General features: G+C 42.6%; 1 protein-coding gene across 2 annotated transcripts in view; it reads right to left on the bottom strand.

Annotated features, from left to right (window-relative positions):
• The window catches only part of LOC141298091 (transforming growth factor beta-1-induced transcript 1 protein-like), a 48443-nt gene that overhangs the window by 10831 nt on the left and 16204 nt on the right, over positions 1-21408 (bottom strand). For both annotated transcript variants that reach the window (XM_073828599.1, XM_073828600.1), the window contains 5 exons: positions 13120-13192; positions 12846-12930; positions 12385-12567; positions 12012-12185; positions 10938-11019 (listed from right to left, as the gene is read on the bottom strand). In XM_073828599.1, the coding sequence (XP_073684700.1) occupies positions 10938-11019; positions 12012-12185; positions 12385-12567; positions 12846-12930; positions 13120-13192 (597 nt within the window). The remainder of the gene's footprint in view (positions 1-10937; positions 11020-12011; positions 12186-12384; positions 12568-12845; positions 12931-13119; positions 13193-21408) is intronic.

Raw genomic sequence — 21408 nt, 5'->3', positions numbered from 1 at the left:
AAAGTCAAAACTTTATTGGCATAATTGTCGTTTACAATATTTGCTAAATATATGGCAAATAGCATATACAGAAAGTTATTTAGGTTTAGCGATTCACAATAAAGAAAAAAAGTAGATAGCTCTAAATCACTTATTATTTATTATTATTATTAGGTTATTATTATTTCACTAACTGGTTAGAGCTATTTATTTTTAACGCCTGACAATTATGCCAATAAAGTTTTGACTTTTTTGATTGTATTTATGCCGTGTGTGACGATAAATGAGTATGTTTTCATTTACAAATGAGACTACGTGAATGATTCATTCCTCAGTAAAACAGTTTAGTATTATATAGTCTAGTCTATTAATTAGATGAAACAAAATAAAAATATGTTCAATTCAACCTTTAAACTACATTCCAGTAAAAATCAGTCATATAGCATATGTCAAGCATTTACAGAATCATTTACATGAACGTTAAGTAAAGAGAGCCAAATTAAGGGGAGGGGGAAACGAATATAAACGAAAATAAAAATATATACAAAAATAACAGGCTAATAATAATAATATTAGTAATCGTACTAATAATGATAATTATAATAATATTAATACAAACAAAGAAAAAAGACTTTCAGTTAATAGAAGGAATGTAGGCCTATTTCATGTGAAGATTAAATTATTTCCAAATGAAACTACGTGAATAATTCACTCTTCAATGATTTGTCTATTAATTGCAATTTGCAATTGTGTTAAGTGCACTTTTGGGAAACGCACGTGAAACAATAACGAACGTTCGCAAAATGACTCGTAGAAAACGCTCTTAAGCACTAAGATTAATCGTTATCGGGAAATGCAGCCCAGAATGTTATGTAAAGAGATCAAAATGAAGGAGAAAATAACGAATATAAACGAATAATACGGAAAAAAAGAGGATAAGTTAAAGGACAAGACTGTGTGGGATGCATGAAATGTTTCTTGTAGGGCTATTTAATTTGAAGTACATGTAATATTTATTCATGATACACTTGTGAATGCTGTCTAAATCGCGCACAGACAGCATTGGCATATACAGCATCGCCTATATAATTATTTAATATTGTATTAATTTCTATAACAATTAATATAATAATTTCTTAACTCAAAATAAAATATTAATAAACCCATCTCTGATAATCCTGGGTTACTATGGTCACGTAGGTTTGTTTATGCATTAAACTCGTGTTTATGCCACTGCTGTAAGTTCCTCGAACCAGAATTTATTTATGGCATCAATTAAGTCAGACTTTGTAGTTGGTTTTGCTACTTTTCGAATATAATCTATCAGAGCATTCCACACAATTTCAATGGGATTCATGTCGTGGGATTCGGCGGGAGTCTTATACCCTGTTCAATGAGTCTGCCTGCAGCAGTGTGCTTCGGTTCATTGTCCTGGAAAAAACGGTGATGTGCTCCGATGTTTTCCCTAATGTATGGGGCAGCAGTTTCTGTTACAATAGCATTTTCAAAGAAAGACCGGTCCACCCCCATTCAGCTATTCATAAACATTTCGCTCCTATACTGCCGCTGATGGCCTCATTAACTACTACTTTTAAGATAACTGAAAAAACAAACAAACAAACAAACAAACAAAAAAACTGACTGATCTTTAAACTTTTGTGTCGAAATTGACACGGCTCAACGATTGGGTGTTTCCCAACACCATAGTTCAAACGAACATTCGCAAACAGCGTCACAAACTTACTTGGTTGGAACTACAGCTCTTGACCTGTGGTTAGAAGCATCGTTGCTTCTTAGTAACACATGTGGGCTAAATAAATTATGTTCTTGGTCACAGTTTGCAAGTTAACACGCAGTACAATCTATATCCTCAATTTTATCTAAAAATAAATGCGTTTTACTCTGTATTTTTGTGCGTCCTTTATAAGCGTTGTTTATGAATAGTGCGCATGTGCACAAATGCCTGAGGGAACCCCGGAGTATGACGTAAGAGAGAACGCGCAATGAATCAAACATCAAATAAAGCGAAATGACAGGGAACAAAAATAGTAAATTAGTCATTAGGTGCCATGTTCAATATAGCTGCATTTTTGAGAGACCCTAATCAGTTAAATAGCAGAAGTTATTACTCAGTGACGTCCTAAGTTGTTGAACTAATGTGGTTCAAACGACGGAGACGCGACCGTGTTCGGGAAACAATCGTGACTAGCTAGTTCGTTTCCACAACGATGCATCGTACATGGAGGTTAACCAGCGAGTTATGTCGTTGTACGGGAAACGCACCCCAGATTAGTGTTATATACTGTGCTGATAGTTCTGATTTTTTTTTTTTTTATCGGACAATGCAACTTACTACCTTATTAACTCTAAATTCAAAGTAGCCTAAAATAGCTGGATCGATCCAGTCCAGTGGAGGATGCGTCTGTCCCTCACTTTCAACTTTCTCAACTCCCGTTTACTCCACCGGCATCTAACAGCATTTTCACACCAGTGATACTAAATATTCTTGCAAACTGTCTAAATTGTCTAATTGTCGGGAACTGCCAAAAATTGATGTGGAAGGCTTAGCACCTGACACCCCCCATGATTCATGTCACCTTGGCCTCGGTGTAGCTTTTATACAGTATGTAAATGATTACTGGAGTGGAGCTATATGCAAACCAGGGGAAGGGGGTGGCTTGAGACTCTCTGAGTTGGCTTACCTGTTTCTGTCTTACACCGTGTCTCAACACATAACACCGCGACATGCAATAAAATTATATTTTTCATGTTAAACAGTTTTTTAAACAGATATCATTTAATCCTGATATCTTAGTCCTTAGCACTTGTGATACTTTTGTATTCGTTGTCAGTCATATAATAAAAGCTTTATTGTTTTGAAAAATGAGCCTTCTGTTTATTTGTCTACATTATTTTCAATATTAGGATATAATACTAGGGTAGGCTATATTACTTACATGGACATAAGGCCAAATCTAAATGGTTTCCTTTCCTTTAATTTTTTTTTTTTTTAAGGAAATAAATAAATAAATAAACTGCATGGGCAGCGCGCCACCATAATGTACAGCACAAAAAACGCAAAAAGAAATCTAAAGAAAATACTACTAATAATAATACATAAAATAAATTAACACTCCAAATTATAGTTTATATTTCTCCTCTTACACAAATCAATCAAATAAAGTGTATCTTAAATTGTATAAATGGTATGAAAAAGACGAGCTACCTCTCAAATCTTCCATTTGCTGTTGGTTTAAAATGTTGAAATGTATAATGTATTTTGTAATTTTGTACTTGTTATTTTTTTTCTCTTTTGTTTTGTTAATTTATTATTTATTCAGAAAAATATATTTCACATATGGGCATATTTATTTATTTTATATACAGCTTAGGTTTTTCTCTGCGAACAAGCTCTACGCATGATGTTCTGATGTTTATGCTGCTTTTTGCTTGTGTGAAATTAATCCCCGAAAACGAATTTAGCTGTTTTTAATGTGTCACAGCCACCAATCAGTTCAAATTTAAATGTATTTAACACAATCTTGTCGGTTAATAATAACTTAAGGACGTCGGTTGTCGGTTGGGGACAATGCAGTCTAATAAAAGTTCATCAGGAAAAAAGAAAAGAAAACAATAATGAAACTGCTCCTGCTTATGAATAACTTTTTATTTGATGTTGAAATATTTGAATAGTCTATAGGCTGTAACAAAGTGCTTTTCTAGTCCCGCTCCCATGAGGTTTTCTTCCGCCTCCACCCGCTCCCGCTATATACTAACTATATATATATATATATATATATATATATATATATATATATATATATACACCCTATATAGCCTATATATACCCACTTAGAATAATTTTCTTCCCGACCCGACCGTTCACGCTAAATTTAATTCTCATTTCCAGAATCTCACATTTAACCATTTGGAAACAATGTCGAGTATAAAACTTTTTTCGCAGTACATCCATTATATTTCCATGTTCCACTTTTAAGACGTATTATAGCCCTGCATTTTAGTCCGTCAAAGATCAAATCCGGGCTAAAATTATATTTTAGACATTCAGTGGTGATTTAAAAAATTGGAGCGCTGGGTTCCAATTTTTTACGAGACCAGGCTACCATGACTTTCAAGAGTGGCTCGGACGGTCCTGTCAGCAGCATTGAGCGCACGTTCAGCACAGCTTGGAAGGGTTCCCTGTTTAAAGCTTACCACAAAACACTGGCAAAAGTAAATACCATGACTGTCTAATAGTAAGGAGATATTTTAATTATTTATTTAGAAACTACTGTTTTCTGAGTCAGTGATGATGCAGTTAACAGTCCTCCTCATATCCTCGTTGGACGCACGCCTTTAGAGAGAAATGCATCTCTACGGACTAGCTACATAATAAAACAGTTTTTGTTTTCTATTTTTTTTTTTTTCGTTAAGTAGTAATTTAAGTCTTTTAAATATTTTATATCATGTCTGACAAAAAATAACGGTTAAATATTTTCCACTAAAAAAAAAAAATTTAACTGATCGAGCTTGAGCCTTCATGTCCTAAAAATGTGTTTTGCACTCTCGCACAAATGATTGGATATGCACCTAATAGCGCATATTTATATCTATTATTATTTATATCTTTTATTTTACATCTATGGATTTTATTTTAGCCAATTCGTGATTTGAGAAGGCAAATTGAAACATAGAGTAGGTCAACTCACTGTCTGCCACTTGGTCTTTAAGAAACAAAAAGCTTACGTTTAACGAACAAAAATGCTCCCAATTTTTTTTTTCTAAATTAACTTAATAAAAAGGAAACGAAATTATAAATACTTTGCCATTACATAAATGAATTACCGATTATGGCGCCAGATATTGAAACTACAGACATAACAAATACGGTCCAAATAGCCCTCTTTGTGCAGGGTTTGGCCACAGAATGTTGTTCCTTGCGCCACCTGGTGGATATTATATGAAGCGCAACAACGTTTTAAAAAAAATCTAAAAAAGCCCTTGCAGGCCGACGCGTGGCCACGCGTGCTGAATTGCAGGCTGCCGCGTGAAAATAGACGCATTTTTAATGGCCAGATCTGTAAGGCTGTGTGTCACGTCCACACACACAGAAGGTAGGTATTAATTTGTGATGTTTATTGTGAATAGTGCACACTTCAAACAGGTGAAAAACAGGCAAGTATGGACTGAGGCATACAAATCTTCTAGCACAATCCAGCAGGTAAATACAAGTCCATCAGCAGTCACCAGCAAGAGCAAAAGGCACTTCCCTTAGAGTAGTGTGTTTTGTGTCCACAGGTACACAAAGGGGTTCCACTGAGGAGCACAGGAGAATCGGCACGAAGAGGAGAAGATCCACAGATGGGTGTCCATGTAACTTCGATTCCAGCCGGTGAGTGAATGACAGAGGTAGGTATTTAAAGGGAGTGGGTGATTGCTGGTGCAGGTGTGGGTAATTAGAACTCTGGTGATGGCTCACGGGTGTGGTGCATTGGGAATTGGTTGGTTGGTGACAGATCGTGGTGACTGGGACTGAGGGAACGTGCTGAGGGTGTGACACTACCCCTCCCTCCACGGGTGACTCCAGGCACCCAAGAACGGCAACGGGGACGACCTCGACCTCTGGGAGCTGGGCGTTCCGGATGTTGGCGGTGGAACTCCTCGAGGAGAGCAGGATCCAGGATGTCATCGCGGGGTATCCATGATCTCTCCTCAGGTCCGAACCTCTCCCAGTCTACGAGGTACTGGAGTTGGCCGTTCCGCCGCCGGGAGTCGAGGATCTCGTGGACCTGGTAGATGTTGTCTCCGAGGATTTCAGGCTGGTCTGGAGGGGGGGGGCGGCTCCAATTCTGTAGAGGAAGGGAAGACTGGGTCAGTGTGACGTTTGAGTAGGGAGACGTGAAACGTGGGGGAGATCCGGTAACGTGGAGGTAAGTTTAGACGGTAAGTGACGGGATTGATCTGTGAATGGATGGTGAAGGGCCCTATGTAGCGAGGACTCAGCTTTTTGCAGGGCAGATGGAGGCGGATGTCCCGAGTTGAGAGCCATACCTGGTCTCCAGGGAGGTAAGTAGGATTGGGTAACCTGCGACGATGGGCGGCTTCCGTGTGCCTCCGTATAGCCCGTTGCAGATGGATATGAGCTGAGTCCCACACCCTCTCGCTCTCCTGGAACCAGTGATCTACCGCGGGCACTTCTGAGGTTTCTCCAGTCCATGGGAACAGTGATGGTTGGTATCCTAGAATACATTGAAATGGGGTTAAACCAGTAGATGTCTGACGGAGGGAATTTTGAGCATACTCAGCCCACGGCAGATACTGGCTCCAGGTGTCCTGATGTTGTGAGCAGTACATCCGAAGATACCGGGAGATTTCTTGTATCTTCCGCTCGGTCTGCCCGTTAGTTTGAGGGTGATATCCTGATGATAAGCTGACTGTGGTTCCCAGAAGCTGGAAGAAGGCCCGCCAAACCCTGGAAATAAACTGGGGCCCTCTGTCAGATACGATGTCTTCTGGGAGCCCATAGTTCCGGAACACATTATTAAACAGCGCCTCGGCTGTTTCAAGAGCTGTGGGAAGACCTTTTAGAGGAATTAATTTACAGGCTTTTGAAAAACGATCTACAGCCACAAGAATTGTTGTGTAACCTTGAGAGAGAGGTAAGTCCGTGGCAAAATCCACTCCCAGGTGTGTCCAGGGCCAGCGGGGAATGGGTAAAGGCTGAAGTTTACCTTCGGGTAGACGGCGAGGTGTAGTGGTAACGGCGCAGACCGAGGATCCACGGACGTACCGGATGACGTTCCTAGTCATGGTAGGCCACCAATACTTTTGTTGGAGGAGTGAGAGGGTTCGCCTACTGCCAGGGTGTCCTGAGCCAGGTGACGTGTGTGTACTATCCAGTAGAGGTAGTCGGTGACTACTAGGGACATAGGTGCGACCCGGGGGAAGCCCGGGTGGAGCGGGCTCCTCGAGGGTGGCAGTCTGGATTTCTTCATCTATTTGCCACAGGATGGGCGCCAGGAAAACAGAAGGAGGTAAGATTGGGTCAGGAATGTCAACGGTAGGTTCAGGCGAATACATACGGGATAAGGCATCTGCTTTGGTGTTCTTGTGACCGGGTTGGTAGGTGATTTGGAAGTTGAAGCGAGCGAAGAACAGTGACCAGCGTGCTTGACGGGCATTGAGTCTTTTGGCATGTTGGAGGTATTGGAGGTTTTTGTGATCGGTAATAACTGTGAAGGGGAACTGGGCTCCTTCTAACCAGTGCCGCCACTCCTCGAGGGCAAGTTTAATGGCAAGTAACTCGCGATCACCTATACCATAGTTCCGCTCGGCTAGGGTGAGTTTTTTGGAGTAGTATGCACACGGATGGAGAGACCGGGGTTCACCAGACCACTGAGATAATATAGATCCAATACCCACGTCTGCCGCATCCACTTCCACTATGAAGGGCCGTGAAGGATCAGGATGTTTGAGGATAGGTGCTGAGACAAACATGCACTTGAGGTGGTCGAAAGCTTGTTGCGCTTCAGATGTCCAGTGCAACACTCGACGTCCTTCTTTCAGGAGAGAGGTTAGTGGAGAGAAGACTGTAGTTTTTTTATGAAGCGACGGTAAAAGTTGGCGAAGCCAAGGAAGCGTTGTAGCTCCTTCACAGTCTTTGGTTCCGCCCAGTTAGCTACAGCATCCACTTTACCTGGCTCCATACGGACTCCCTCCGCTGAGATCACGTACCCGAGGAAGGAGACGGTAGACTGGTGGAACTCACATTTTTCGGCCTTTAAGTAGAGTTGATACTCTCGAAGGCGTTGGAGAATTTGACGGACATGGTTCTGGTGTTCTTCCATGTTGCGGGAGTAGATCAATATGTCGTCAATGTAGATTATGGTAAAACGGTGGAGGTAGTCACGAAAGATTTCGTTCATGAAATTTTGAAATATGGACGGACTGTTGGCCAGGCCATAGGGCATCACCTGATATTCATAGTGGCCAGTCGGGGTGATGAAGGCAGTCTTCCACTCGTCCCCTTCTCGGATACGGATCAGATTGTATGCACTGCGGAGGTCGAGTTTGGTGAATATACAAGCTTCCCGAAGCTCCTCTAAGGCAGCTGGTACAAGTGGAAGTGGATAGGCAAATTTGACAGTAGGATCGTTCAACACACGATAATCTATGCAGGGCCGGAGTCCACCATCCTTCTTGGAGACAAAGAAGAAACTAGACGATGCAGGGGACGTGGAAGGTCTGATGAACCCCTGATGGAGAGCCTCCTTGATGTAATTTTCCATGGCTTCCTGCTCAGGATGTGAAAGAGGGTAGATTTTCCCATGTGGTAACTTGGCGTCTGGCAGCAGGTCGATACTACAATCCCAGGGCCGGTGTGGGGGTAATTGGGTGGCTCGTTCCTTGCTGAATACGTCAGAAAATGACTGATAGATGACAGGAATGGTGACTGATGCGTGAGTGGTTGGACTCTCAATAGTTGTGGCGTGAAGGGGAATAGAGCGGTGTGGAGATTTCGAGGCTGATGATGGAGAACTGTAGCCATGGTTCTTGCATTCTGCACTCCATCCTAGGATTTCTCCTGTGCTCCAGTTGATGTGGGGTTGATGCTTTGCGAGCCAGGGTCTACCCAGGATGACATCGACATTCGCTCGGGGAAGTACTAAAAGGGTGAGGTTTTCAAGATGGTTATGTTGAGAGATGAGCGTTAATTCCCTTGTCCTCCGGGAGACTTTACCATTGCCCAATGGTGAGTCTTGGATGGTGGTTATTTGATACCTAGTTTCATTGAGGACGGTGGGAATCTGATACTTTGTGACGTAGTGAGAAGAAATGAAGTTGCCAGCCGCTCCAGAATCCACCAGCACATGTATGGGGAGAGTACGAGAATCTACTATCAGGTTGGCTTTGATATGTGGTATGTGAGATATGGTAGGGGTAAATGACACTGTACTCACCATTGGACGAGGCGGGCGAACTGGGCAGACATTGATGAGGTGCGAGGCTTCTCCACAATACAGGCATAGTCTGTTTCTAATCCGTCGCCTCCGCTCTGCAGGATCCAGTCGGTAGGAATCCGTGATCATGGGTTCCTCGGTGTCCCGTTGGGGCGAAAGCGCTCTGGGTGGGAGGAAACTGGCTACTGACATCGTCGAGGGACAGGCAGAGAGATGTTGAGAGATGCTAGTTGCTTTCTTGATGAAATTCTCTAGAGGTATGTTGTCATCATAAGTGACCATGTGCTTGCGAATTTGTGGCTTGAGTCCCTTACGATATGCTGCCAAGAGGGCGATCTGGTTCCAACCACTGTTGGCTGCTAGTGATCGAAAACGTAAGGTATATTCGTGAATGTTAGAAGTACCTTGACGCAAGGTTATGAGTTCATCGTGCACTGAGAGGGGAGTGAGAGCTACTCCGAACACCTCCTTGAAATGAGTGACGAATGCATTGTGAGAGGCTAGCGCTGGACTTCTAGCACTCCAGAGCGCCTCCACCCATTGGAGTGCTGGTCCAGTGAGGAGGGAAATCATGAAGGAGATTTTGGAAATTTCATTAGGGAAATTGTGAGCGTTAGCTTCTATATAGAGGGAACTTTGAAGGAGAAAACCATTACAGCTGCCTGGATCGCCGGAATAACTCATGGGGCGAGAGAGGGGTGTGTTAGAAATCGTCGTAATGTTAGTTCTGGCAGCTGTGGGAACGGATTGCAAAGACTGGCGGAGAGCGTTCACCATATCAGCGAATGGATCCGGGGAAGCGTCGGTAGATGCTGCATTAGCCTCCATGAGTAAGCTGGAGCGAGTTTCTTCGGGCTGGAATCCTGTCACGTCCACACACACACACAGAGAAGGTAGGTATTAATTTGTGATGTTTATTGTGAATAGTGCACACTTCAAACAGGTGAAAAACAGGCAAGTATGGACTGAGGCATACACATCTTCTAGCACAATCCAGCAGGTAAATACAAGTCCATCAGCAGTCACCAGCAAGAGCAAAAGGCACTTCCCTTAGAGTAGTGTGTTTTGTGTCCACAGGTACACAAAGGGGTTCCACTGAGGAGCACAGGAGAATCGGCACGAAGAGGAGAAGATCCACAGATGGGTGTCCATGTAACTTCGATTCCAGCCGGTGAGTGAATGACAGAGGTAGGTATTTAAAGGGAGTGGGTGATTGCTGGTGCAGGTGTGGGTAATTAGAACTCTGGTGATGGCTCACGGGTGTGGTGCATTGGGAATTGGTTGGTTGGTGACAGATCGTGGTGACTGGGACTGAGGGAACGTGCTGAGGGTGTGACACTGTGGTTGTACTAACCAGCAAGACAATGATCCAAAACATACATCAAAGTCCACACAAAAATGTTTTACTGACCACAAAACGGTCCTGTCATAGCTATCACAGTTCCCTGACTTGAACTGTATTAAGAGCTGTATTAAGGAATGGTATCAGATCCCTTGCCATGTATTCTCCAACCTCATCAGGCATGACAGGAGAAAAGTTATTTTGGCCAAAGGGTAGCACAAAGTATTGACTTTATTTATTTATTTTTATTTATTTATTGATCAATGATATTTATCAGGTAATTGCACAGCTGCTGCAAAGGGGGTGCTCAGAAGCACCCTTCTCAAACAAATAATGATGAAATGGGACACCGTAAGGTCTCATGGACTTAACAGACGTAAATGGGTTACTTGGGAAAAAAAAATCTTGATGAATCGATAAAAGAGAAATAATGTAATAAAAAATAATCAATAAAACACAACACCATTAAAATAACTGATAATGAATCATTAATTTGTTAGGACTCTTTTTTTTTTCAAAATCCATTAATTATCTTGAATAACTATTATCTATTTATCCACATGGTAATTGCTTGATTTACTGATATCTCAATTAATTCATTCATTGCTCAGATCTCACATATGGCCCTAAAATCAGTTTCTTTTACCACCACATACCTTCATCTCCAAATGTTGAGCCGCATTTCACGCAGCTAAAGCATTCTGGATGCCAGTTTTTATCCAGCGCAGTCACCATTTTCTGAAGGAAAACACAATAAGGCCAGATAAGAGCCAGATACTTTAGATACTGGGTTATAAACAAAGATGAACAACATCAAACAACATATTTAGGGAGAATTTGGGGCAAAATATCTACTGTATGAGAAAAAAGTCTAATCCTTTTCTATTAACATGTTGAAGTACTAAGGCTTACTGTGCCATTTTGAGCACAATGTGGGGGATACAAATGTAAGATTACATTAAGATTAGCTGATCCTGTCTTTGGCACAATCTGTATTTCATAAAGCCTTATAGAAACAAAGTTGACTTGACTTGACCGGTCATGGTGTACCTCCAGAAACCAGGTTGGGAAACATTGCATTATAAGAAGGGCTCAGTTCATTCTGATTCATTTTCTGTGGGGACCCACAACACTGCTCATTTAGGTCTTTCTTATCTGGTGCACACAATTCAGTTCATAGAACTCTCTGTTAACAAGCTGATGTAAAATCAGTGTGTGTTAAATACAAGTGTTAACAAGTGTGTTAAATACGGGAGACGTAGACAAACAACAAAGAGAAAGGTAACACTTTACAATAAGGTCTCATTTGTTAACATTAATTAATGCATTAACTAACATGAACTAAAAAATAATATATTTTTGCAGCATTTATTAAAATTTGAATGTTTATGTTAGTTTACAGTGCATTAATTAATGTTAACAGATAAAAAGTTTGATTTAAATAATGTATTAGAAAATGTTGAGACATTAAGTTTAATGAATGCTTTAAAAGTATTTTTACATTCCTCAACTTACTTTAAATAAAAGGGATATAGTTGCGTTGGAGGAGGAATTGAGTTGCCTAAAAGTTGTTGCAGAAGCAGTGGTTTATAAATGCTTACTCTAGTGTTGTGATTTATCAGATTACATGAACATGCTCCTTTAGAACTTTTGTTTATTCATGTTATATAGACTATCATCTTCGTTCAGCTTCAGTACAGCTGTGACATATAAATATACAGTATACCTACATTGAGTATGGGCTTGTTGCATTGTGCGCAGTGAGGTGAGTACAGGGTGAAGTAGTCAGGCTCACAATATGGTCGACCATCTTTCTCAAAGAAATTACAATTGCCAAGCTCACACTCACACTCAGAGCAAACAAAGTGCTCTGGATGCCAAACCCGTCCCAGAGCTGTTACAACCTAAGAGACAGGGGAACAAGATTTATTTCTAAAGTTACTATCACTTTTGAAACCAGAATCCTATTTTTTAGAAATTTGCTTTCAATGGAACATGTAAATACAGCACAACAGTGACCATCCACTATTTTGATTTCTCATTCAATTTTTCTTAAGGCATTAAAAAATTATAAATAAAATTATTCTTTATTAAGAATTTTACCTGTCCTACAACTGGTTTCTGACAGGCAGAACAGTTTCCCTTTGAGGAGGTAGGCACTCCCTGCCTGCTCAGATCTGATTGGAGAAGACCCAACATGCTGTCCAATGAGCCTCCAGAGGATGCAGGGAGTGGAGAAGCTGTTTGCTGTGGTGAAGATGCCACAGGACTCACAGGTGCTGCTGGCTGATAAAAAAAAAAAATAACTCGACAGCTACACAAAAATACTAATAGTTTATTTATTAAAAGTGAAATGTTACCAAACTTTCTCCTAACCCTGTTCAATATGTAGAGTCAACTATCAGTAAGCCAACAGTAGGTACTACTATTATGATCTTATAAACACTGAGTTTAACATTATAACCAGCATTGCCACCAAATCTGTTTGGTGAACTATAAGTCAACAAGAAGAATGTTTGGGAAACCAGTTTAAAAACAGTTATTAATTTTGCATTTTAACATACTGTGCTTTGGACTCTGAAGTCTGATAGAGATGCCATTAGTTTGTCCAGCTCTAAAGTAGCAGATGTAGCAGAGGGTTTTGCTGAGCTAGAAACAGAAAAAATAATAAAAATATGAATGGCCATCATAAATACAATTACATAAACTGTACACCCATATTAATTTGATATTTGTAAGCATAACTTTCCTCCATTATGTGTCGTCATTACTACAAATAAAGCAATTTATTTAAATGAAGATGTCTGCAGAAATATGATATGTTATCAGTGCACTAACCCAGTAGAGGATGGACCAGACTTTGAAGACTTATCATCTTTTTTGGTGCTGGGGAATTGAGCCAAAATCTCATCTAACAAAGACAAAGGAAGAATAAATGCATCAAATTAGTTATTTTTATAAAATTAAACTCTAAAGTACTGCTTCTGCATACTGCTCACTATATACCAGATACTGCCTACTAACTGACTAGTTTTCATTTTATTCATTTTTTTAACTTCTTTACTTTTGGCAGTCTGGTATACCAGTCAAGTGCAAGTGTTGCAAGGTACACAGTGTTCCATATACAGGACATCCAGAAAGTATTCACAGCGCTTCACTTTTTCCACATTTTTTATGTTACAGCCTTATTCCAAAATGAATTAAATGTTCCTTAAAAATTCTACAAACTCCATCTCTCCAGAGATGTTCCATCAGGTTCAAGTCTGGGCTCTGGCTGTGCCACTCAAGGACATTCATAGAGTTACCCCGTAGCCACTCTTTTGTTTTCATGGCTGTGTGCCTAGGGTCGCTGTCCTGTTGAAAAATGAACCATCGCACCAGTCTGAGGTCCAGAGTGCTCTGGAGCAGGTTTTCATCAAGGATGTCTCTGCACATTGCTGCATTCATCTTTCCCAGTTCCTGCTGCTGAAAAACATCCCTGCAGCATGATGCTGCCAACACCATGCTTCACTCTAGGGATGGTACTGGCCAGGTGATGAGTAGTGCCTGGTATCCTCAAGACATGGCGCTTGGCGTTCAGGCCAAAGAGTTCAATCTTTGTTTCATCAGACCAAAGAATTTTGTTTCTTATGGTCTGAGAGTCTTTCAGGTGCCTTTTGGCAAATTCCAGGCGGGCTGTCATGTGCCTTTTACTGAGGAGTGGCTTCCGTCTGGCCACTCTTTCATACAGGCCTGATTGGTGGAGTGCTGCAGAGATCTTCTGAAAGAGCCTCCTCTCTCCCCAGAGAAATGCTGGAGCTCTTTCAGAGTAATGTCACAAGCGCGGTCTCTGTGGCTCCCTCTAACCCCCGCCAGCGGGAACTCTCACCGGACTTTTAACGCACTCCATTACCCACAACCCCCGTGCCTGGGACTCTCTTCCTGTTCCGGGTCTCCCGGTTCACTTCCTTTAGATCGGCCATTTATAGCTCTCCACGTTGGCTTGTTCCCTGCGAAGTTTTGTTAGTCATGCTATTAATCCTAAGCGTTTATTTCTCGGACTGTCTTTTCGTTGCCAACCGGACTGTTTATCGTGTGTGTGAATCTTTGCTGCCTACCTTTTATCGACCCTCGCTCGTTTCCTGGACTACTCCCTTTGAACGCCGAAGGTCCCGACCACTTGCATGGACTATTGTTTACTCTTTGGATTTGCCTTCACCATGCCAGTCTGCTGTTGCCAAACCTTGCCTGTTTACTCTGTTTAATTTAATAAAGCTGTTGCAAATGGATCCAACGCCTCTGGATGAATCAATGACCTCGTTACAGAAAACTTTGCCACCTTCGGATCCAGCGACAGTCGACCAAATTACCACAGAGATCTCCACCCAAGCTTCGGTCTTAACACTCCATCAACAACAGTTGGATCGTCTTACTACCTTGACCGAGCAACTGGTCCGAGCAGTACAAGGGCTACAAATAGCCACTCCACCCGCCACTCCTCCTGTAACCACGCCACCGCCAGCGGCCCAGCCAGTCACCACAAGCCCTCGACTCGCCTTCCCGGAGAAATTTGATGGTACGTCATCTAAATGCAAGGGGTTTCTTCTGCAATGCACCTTGTTTGTTGACCAACAACCTCATTTATATCCCACCGATGAGAGTAAAATCGCCCTTTGTTTGTTCCCTCCTCTCCGGGAGAGCGTTAGACTGGGCCACTGCTGTATGGAATTTGGGCCAACCTACCTACCCTTCTTTTGCCACTTTCCTCCAACGCTTTAAAGAAGTTTTTCAACCTAGCTCTGAGAGTGGCGAGGCAGGAGAACAGATAGTAGCTTTAAAACAGGGTGGACGCACTGCCACGGATTATGCCTTGGACTTCCGAACTCTGGCAGCACAAAGTGGATGGAATGATGGACCCCTCAAGCTTCACTACCGAAGAGGCCTACATCCCGATCTTCAGGTAGAGCTTGCATGCAGAGACGAGGGTCTCACTCTGGACCAATACATAGACCTCTCTATTCGCATTGACAATGTTATGCGAGCACGCAAGGTGCATCGTCCATTCACCTCCACATCACTCAACCTGACTTCCACCGAAGTTGCTCCAGAACCCATGCAGCTGGGAGCAACAAAGTTGACTAAACTGACAATGGAGGAGAGGGAGAGACGGCTAAAGAGCAATCTCTGCTTATATTGTGGACAAGCCGGACACATCCGGGCCAACTGCCCCACTCGACCATCTCGTCCACCCACCTTGGTGAGTTTAGTCAATTCCTTTCCGAGTCGTTGTGAAATACCTGTGATTCTCATCTCTGATGGAGTTTCTATCAAGACTACAGCTTTGATTGATTCCGGCGCCGCCGGGAATTTCATTGATAAAGACTTTGTTAATACTAACCAATTGCCCATTCTCTCCTGTTCTCAACCTGTGGCAGTGGCCGCCATCGACGGGCGACCATTGGGATCAGGATGAATTGAACACACCACCAAAGACCTCACCCTCCGCATTGAGCCCCACCATCAAGAAACTATCCGGTTCTTCATCATCTCCTCCTCTCAAACACCACTCATCTTAGGCTATCCTTGGCTAAATCAGCATGAACCAACCATTTCCTGGTCGTCTCACTGTCAGCAACACTGCCGCCAACCAGCCGTCAAGCCATCAACCCCATCCACGCCACTCACCTCCAATAACACCATACCGAGCGAGTATCATGACCTGCTCGAAGCTTTCAGCCCAACCAAGGCCACCCAACTGCCGCCCCATCGTCCTGGAGACTGCGCCATAGACCTCATTCCGGGCTCCATTCCACCCAGGGGACGTATCTTCCCTCTCTCTCAACCCGAATCTGAGGCCATGAACAATTACATCCAGGAAGAACTAGCCAAGGGCTTCATTCAACCCTCCACCTCACCCGCTTCGGCTGGATTCTTTTTTGTAAAGAAAAAGGATGGCGGCTTGCGCCCCTGCATTGGCTACCGTGCACTCAATGACATCACCATCAAGTACCGGTATCCCCTTCCACTCGTTCCCCCGGCCTTGGAACAGTTATGGACTGCTAAGATCTATACCAAACTGGACCTTCGCTCTGCTTATAATCTCATCAGAATTTGTGAGGGGGACGAGTGGAAGACGGCCTTCTCCACCACCTCAGGCCACTATGAATACCGGGTTATGCCCTTCAGCTTGGCCAACAGTCCCTCTTATTTCCAGGCCTTCGTCAACGAGGTGTTCCGGGACATGCTCAACCGCTGGGTCATCGTCTATATAGACGACATCCTTATCTATTCCAATAACTACACCGACCACGTACAACATGTCTGGGCAGTTCTCCAGCGACTCATCAAGCACCAACTCTACGCCAAGGAGGAGAAGTGTCAGTTCCATCAAGAGAGTATTGCTTTTCTTGGTTATATAATCAGCCCCGAGGGAGTAGCAATGGATGAGACTAAAGTTGAAGCTGTACGTAACTGGCCACGACCCAAGACTCTCAAAGAATTACGTTTCCTGGGATTTTCAAATTTTTACCGAAGATTCATTCGTAACTTTAGCACTGTTGCTGCCCCACTCACATCTTTGATTAAGAAGGGTGATTCTCGCCTTAATTGGACTCCTCCTGCCATTCAGGCCTTTGATAAGCTCAGACAAAGTTTCACATCTGCTCCCATTCTACATCACCCAGACCCCAATCTTCCTTTCCTGGTCGAAGTGGATGCCTCCAGTACCGGCGTGGGGGCAGTTCTCTCACAACGTCAGGGCCAACCTCCCAAGACTTTTCCTTGTGCCTTTTTCTCACACAAACTCAACCCGACCGAAAGAAATTATGATGTGGGCAACAGAGAATTACTGGCTATCAAACTTGCTCTTGAGGAGTGGCGGCACTGGTTTCCAATTTGAAATAACCTACCGACCTGACTCCCAAAACACCAAGGCTGACGCCCTCTCTAGAATGCAGGAACCCGATGACACCACCACATTTTCTGAAACTATTCTACCCCCTTCTGTAATTCTGGCACCTGTCTCCTGGGACATTATGACAGAAATAACAGAAAGTCACGCTCAAGAACCTCCTCCAACCAACTGCCCCGAGGGACTCACTTATGTTCCTCAGAATCTACGTTCACGAGTGAACTGAAGTTCACTCCACCCCCAGTTCCGGCCACCCAGGTATTAAAGCCACAATCCAGCTACTCCATAATCAATTTTGGTGGCCATCTTTACGTGCTGATACCATTACCTTCATCAAGAACTGTACCGTTTGTAATACCTCCAAGACCCCTCACCAATTACCAGCTGGCCTTCTCCAACCATTGCCCGTACCGAAACGTCCCTGGTCTCACATTGCCGTGGATTGTGTCACCAACCTTCCCTCCTCTCACGGTCACACCACCATCCTCTCGGTCATAGACCGATTCTCTAAAGCAGGGGTCTCAAACTCAATTTATCTGGGGGCCGCTGGAGGCAGAGTCTGGGTGAGGCTGGGCCGCATCAGGTTTTCCACAAGAAAAGCTTTGTTAAAAAATGTTCAATCTTCTCAAATCTCTGTATTTAAATTTTTTAACAACATAAGATGGAAAAAATAAATAAATTAAGAATTAATAAGAAAATAAATCAATCAATCAATCAGTACTTAATAATAATAATAATAATGAAATTAATAATAACAATAATAATAATAATTAGATTGCGCTAGTCAGCGACTATATGTGACCCTGGACCACAAAACCAGTCATAAGGTTAAATTTTACAAAACTGAGATGTATACATCATATGAAAGCTCAATAAATAAGCTTCCTATTGATGTATGGTTTGTTAGGATAGGACAATATTTGGCCGAGATACATCTGTTTGAAAATCTGGAATCTGAGGGTGCAAAAAAATCAAAATACTGAGAAAATCACCTTTAAAGTTGTCCAAATTAAGTTCTTAACAATGCATATTACTAATCAAAATTTACATTTTGATATGTTTACAGTAGGAATTTTACAAAAAATCTTCATGGAACATGATCTTTACTTAATTTCCTAATGATTTTTGGCATAAAAGAAAAATCAATCATTTTGACCCATACAATGTATTTTTGGCTATTGCTACAAATATACCCCAGCGACTTAAGACTGGTTTTGTGGTCCAGGGTCACATATGTGGTTTCTTCAATGTTCTTTATCTGCTGTATTCAGATTCAAAAGTCTGTATTAACAATTCTTTAACCCTTAACTTTCTGAACATGAATTTTCCTGAACACGAATGAAACATTGAAGAACTGTTCAGAAGAAGACTGTTGTTCTGAACATGGCTTCTCTTACCTACTCCTTGCTGCTAGAGACCTGGCAGCTCTTCCTTTTCGAATTATTTATTAATAAACTAGTATTTTCTGAGTCAGTGTCGCAAATATGAAGTTGACGATTGTGACTCGGCATCTGCTCACTGGACGCGCTTAAATGTATCTTTATGGATTAGGCCTATAGCTAATGAAAAAGTTTTGTTTTCGATTTGAATGATTTCGTTTTAGCAGTGAAGTAATAATTTAAAATCAATGTATTACTCTTACATTTATGAACAAAATTTAAAAAAAAAAAGTTTAACATAGCGCTTTTATATTTATGGATTTTAATTTAAATCGTGAAGGCTAAATGGATCTGTCTGCCGCTTGCCGCTTGTACGTTACTTTAAAAAACAAAAACTTGAATTTCACAAACAAAACTTGTTCCAAATATATTTCTAAATTAACTTTATAAACTAAAGAAACAAAAATAAATGCAATTACTTTGCTATTAAAAACAGCAGCTGTGCGATGGGGAAGAGAAAGAGAACTCGGCCAGTAATTCTCATGCGCTGTCGAGGTTGTTAGGAATTTTTGCAACGAATGTTTGTTTAATAGCCTATTTAACACTTAGGCCTATTTTTACACTGATTTATTTTAGCGTTTTGTGCTTGTTCACTGACGGAATTGCTAAAATAAACACGCACGTTCGTAAATACTGTTTGAACATTTTGAGTTTCAATATAAAAACACCGTTTTTACATTGTGCTGAGTATTTAGGCTACTGTCTCCTTGTCTGTGTTCCAGTCTGACACGCTCATTTAGTAAAGATTTAAACTTAACACAGACTGTCAGAATGGACTTTTATGCATAAATGGAAATGCTCGTTTGAATTTGTGACATTTACAGATAAGGATATGACCGTAAACTGAAAGTTTTAATGCTACGGATCTGTAAAAGCGCCTCACAGGGCAAGCCATAACGCTATTAGCTTCAAGTTTAAAATAAGGAATTCTCATGTTTTGGGCAGCTTGGATCACGTAACTCTCCTGCAGCATCTCAGTCTGTTTCCTCCACTATTTTTAGATGCATTTTTTCTTTAGAAATGCGTCATTCGGTGCTTTAATTTGACGTGATCATCTGAAGTTGTACATGCACTGTGGGCGGACCTGATTAATCGATAATGAGAATTGTTGTCGTAGTTGTTGCAGCCCTGAGATATATATATATATATATATATATATATATATATATATATATATATATATATATATTTATATATTTATTTATTTATTTATTTATATAAAATTATATACATAACGTATATAGGCCTACGTCGTATAATGTCCCGCTGGGCAGCAACTTAAAAAACTTTTTAAAGTGTTGTGAATGCAGCGCGCTGGGACAAATATCTGCGTGTGCCCAATAGAAACGAGGCAGCCAGCCAGGCATGGAAGAAAACACTCCATGGCAACGCTGCTGTAAATTTCACTCATTGAGAAATGTTTCTCTGCTTGCATCAAGCCCTGCCGATGTCCCGCCCCCAAAAGCCATATACCCCACCGTGATTGGTAGGTTCGCTCAGCTCCGCACACAACACTGTAAAGTCCCATACACATCAAACTCGCGGGCAGCAGTAACATTAAACATTCATATTAAGGCGGGGGCCACAAACTATCGTCCTGCGGGCCGCAATTGGCCCGCGGGCCGGGAGTTTGAGACCCCTGCTCTAAAGGCTGCCGTCTCATCCCTCTCCCCAAGCTTCCCACTGCCATGGAGATGGCAGAAGCTCTGTGCAACTCAGTGTTCAGATTTTATGGACTACCGGAGGACATCGTATCTGACCGAGGCCCCCAGTTTACCTCACGTCTTTGGGCAAGCTTCTTCCGTCTCTTAGGAGTCAATGTCAGCCTTAGGTTACCACCCTCAGGTTACCACCCACAAGCCAACGGACAGGCCGAGAGACTGAACCAGGAGTTGACCAGCTTCCTGCGCTCCTACTGTCAAGATCATCAGGAGGATTGGAGTCGTTATCTCTTTTGGGCAGAATATGCTCAAAAATCGCTACGCAAGCCCTCCACCAACCGCACCCCGTTTCAATGTATTCTGGGCTTCCAACCTCCTTTGTTCCCCTGGTCAGGGGAACCCTCCGAGCTACCCGCGGTCAACTCCTGGTTCTAACGCAGCGAGGAAACTTGGAACCGGGCTCATGTCCACTTACAAAGAGCCATCCGTCACACCCAGATCCAAGCAGACCGTAGACACCGACCCAATCCACCCTACGAACCCGGACAATGGGTCTGGCTATCTACTCGAGACCTTCGTCTTCGGCTACCCTGCAAGAAGCTTAGTCCCAGGTACGTGGGTCCTTTCAAAATAATTCGTCAAGTCACTCCAGTATCTTTTAGATTAGAGCTCTCAGCTGAGTACCGTATCTCACCCACCTTCCATGTTTCTCTGTTAAAGCCCGCTGGTCATCCGGGAGGAGTGGAGAACCTAGATGAGGCCGCTCCACAGGGACCCCCTGATCATCGATGGCGAGGAGGCCTATCGAGTCAACACAATCTTGGACTCCCGACGCCGGAGTGGTCAGCTACAATACTTGGTCGACTGGGAGGGTTACGGCCCCGAAGAGAGGTCTTGGGTGTCAGCTGAGGACATCCTAGACCCATCCCTTACCACAGACTTCCACTCATCTCACCCAGATCGACCAGCACCCCATGGGAGGGGTAGATCCCGGCGTCGGGGGGGGGGGGGGTTCTCTGTCACAAGCGCACTCCATTACCCACAATCCCGTGCCTGTGACTCTCTTCCGGTTCCGGGTCTCCCGGTTCACTTCCTTTAGATCGGCCATATATAGCTCTCCATGTTGGCTTGTTCCCCG

The sequence above is a fragment of the Garra rufa genome, chromosome 22 (genome assembly GCF_049309525.1).
Source record: "Garra rufa chromosome 22, GarRuf1.0, whole genome shotgun sequence".
In the NCBI taxonomy this organism is placed as follows: domain Eukaryota; kingdom Metazoa; phylum Chordata; class Actinopteri; order Cypriniformes; family Cyprinidae; genus Garra; species Garra rufa.
This window is presented reverse-complemented; position numbering and strand designations above follow the sequence as displayed.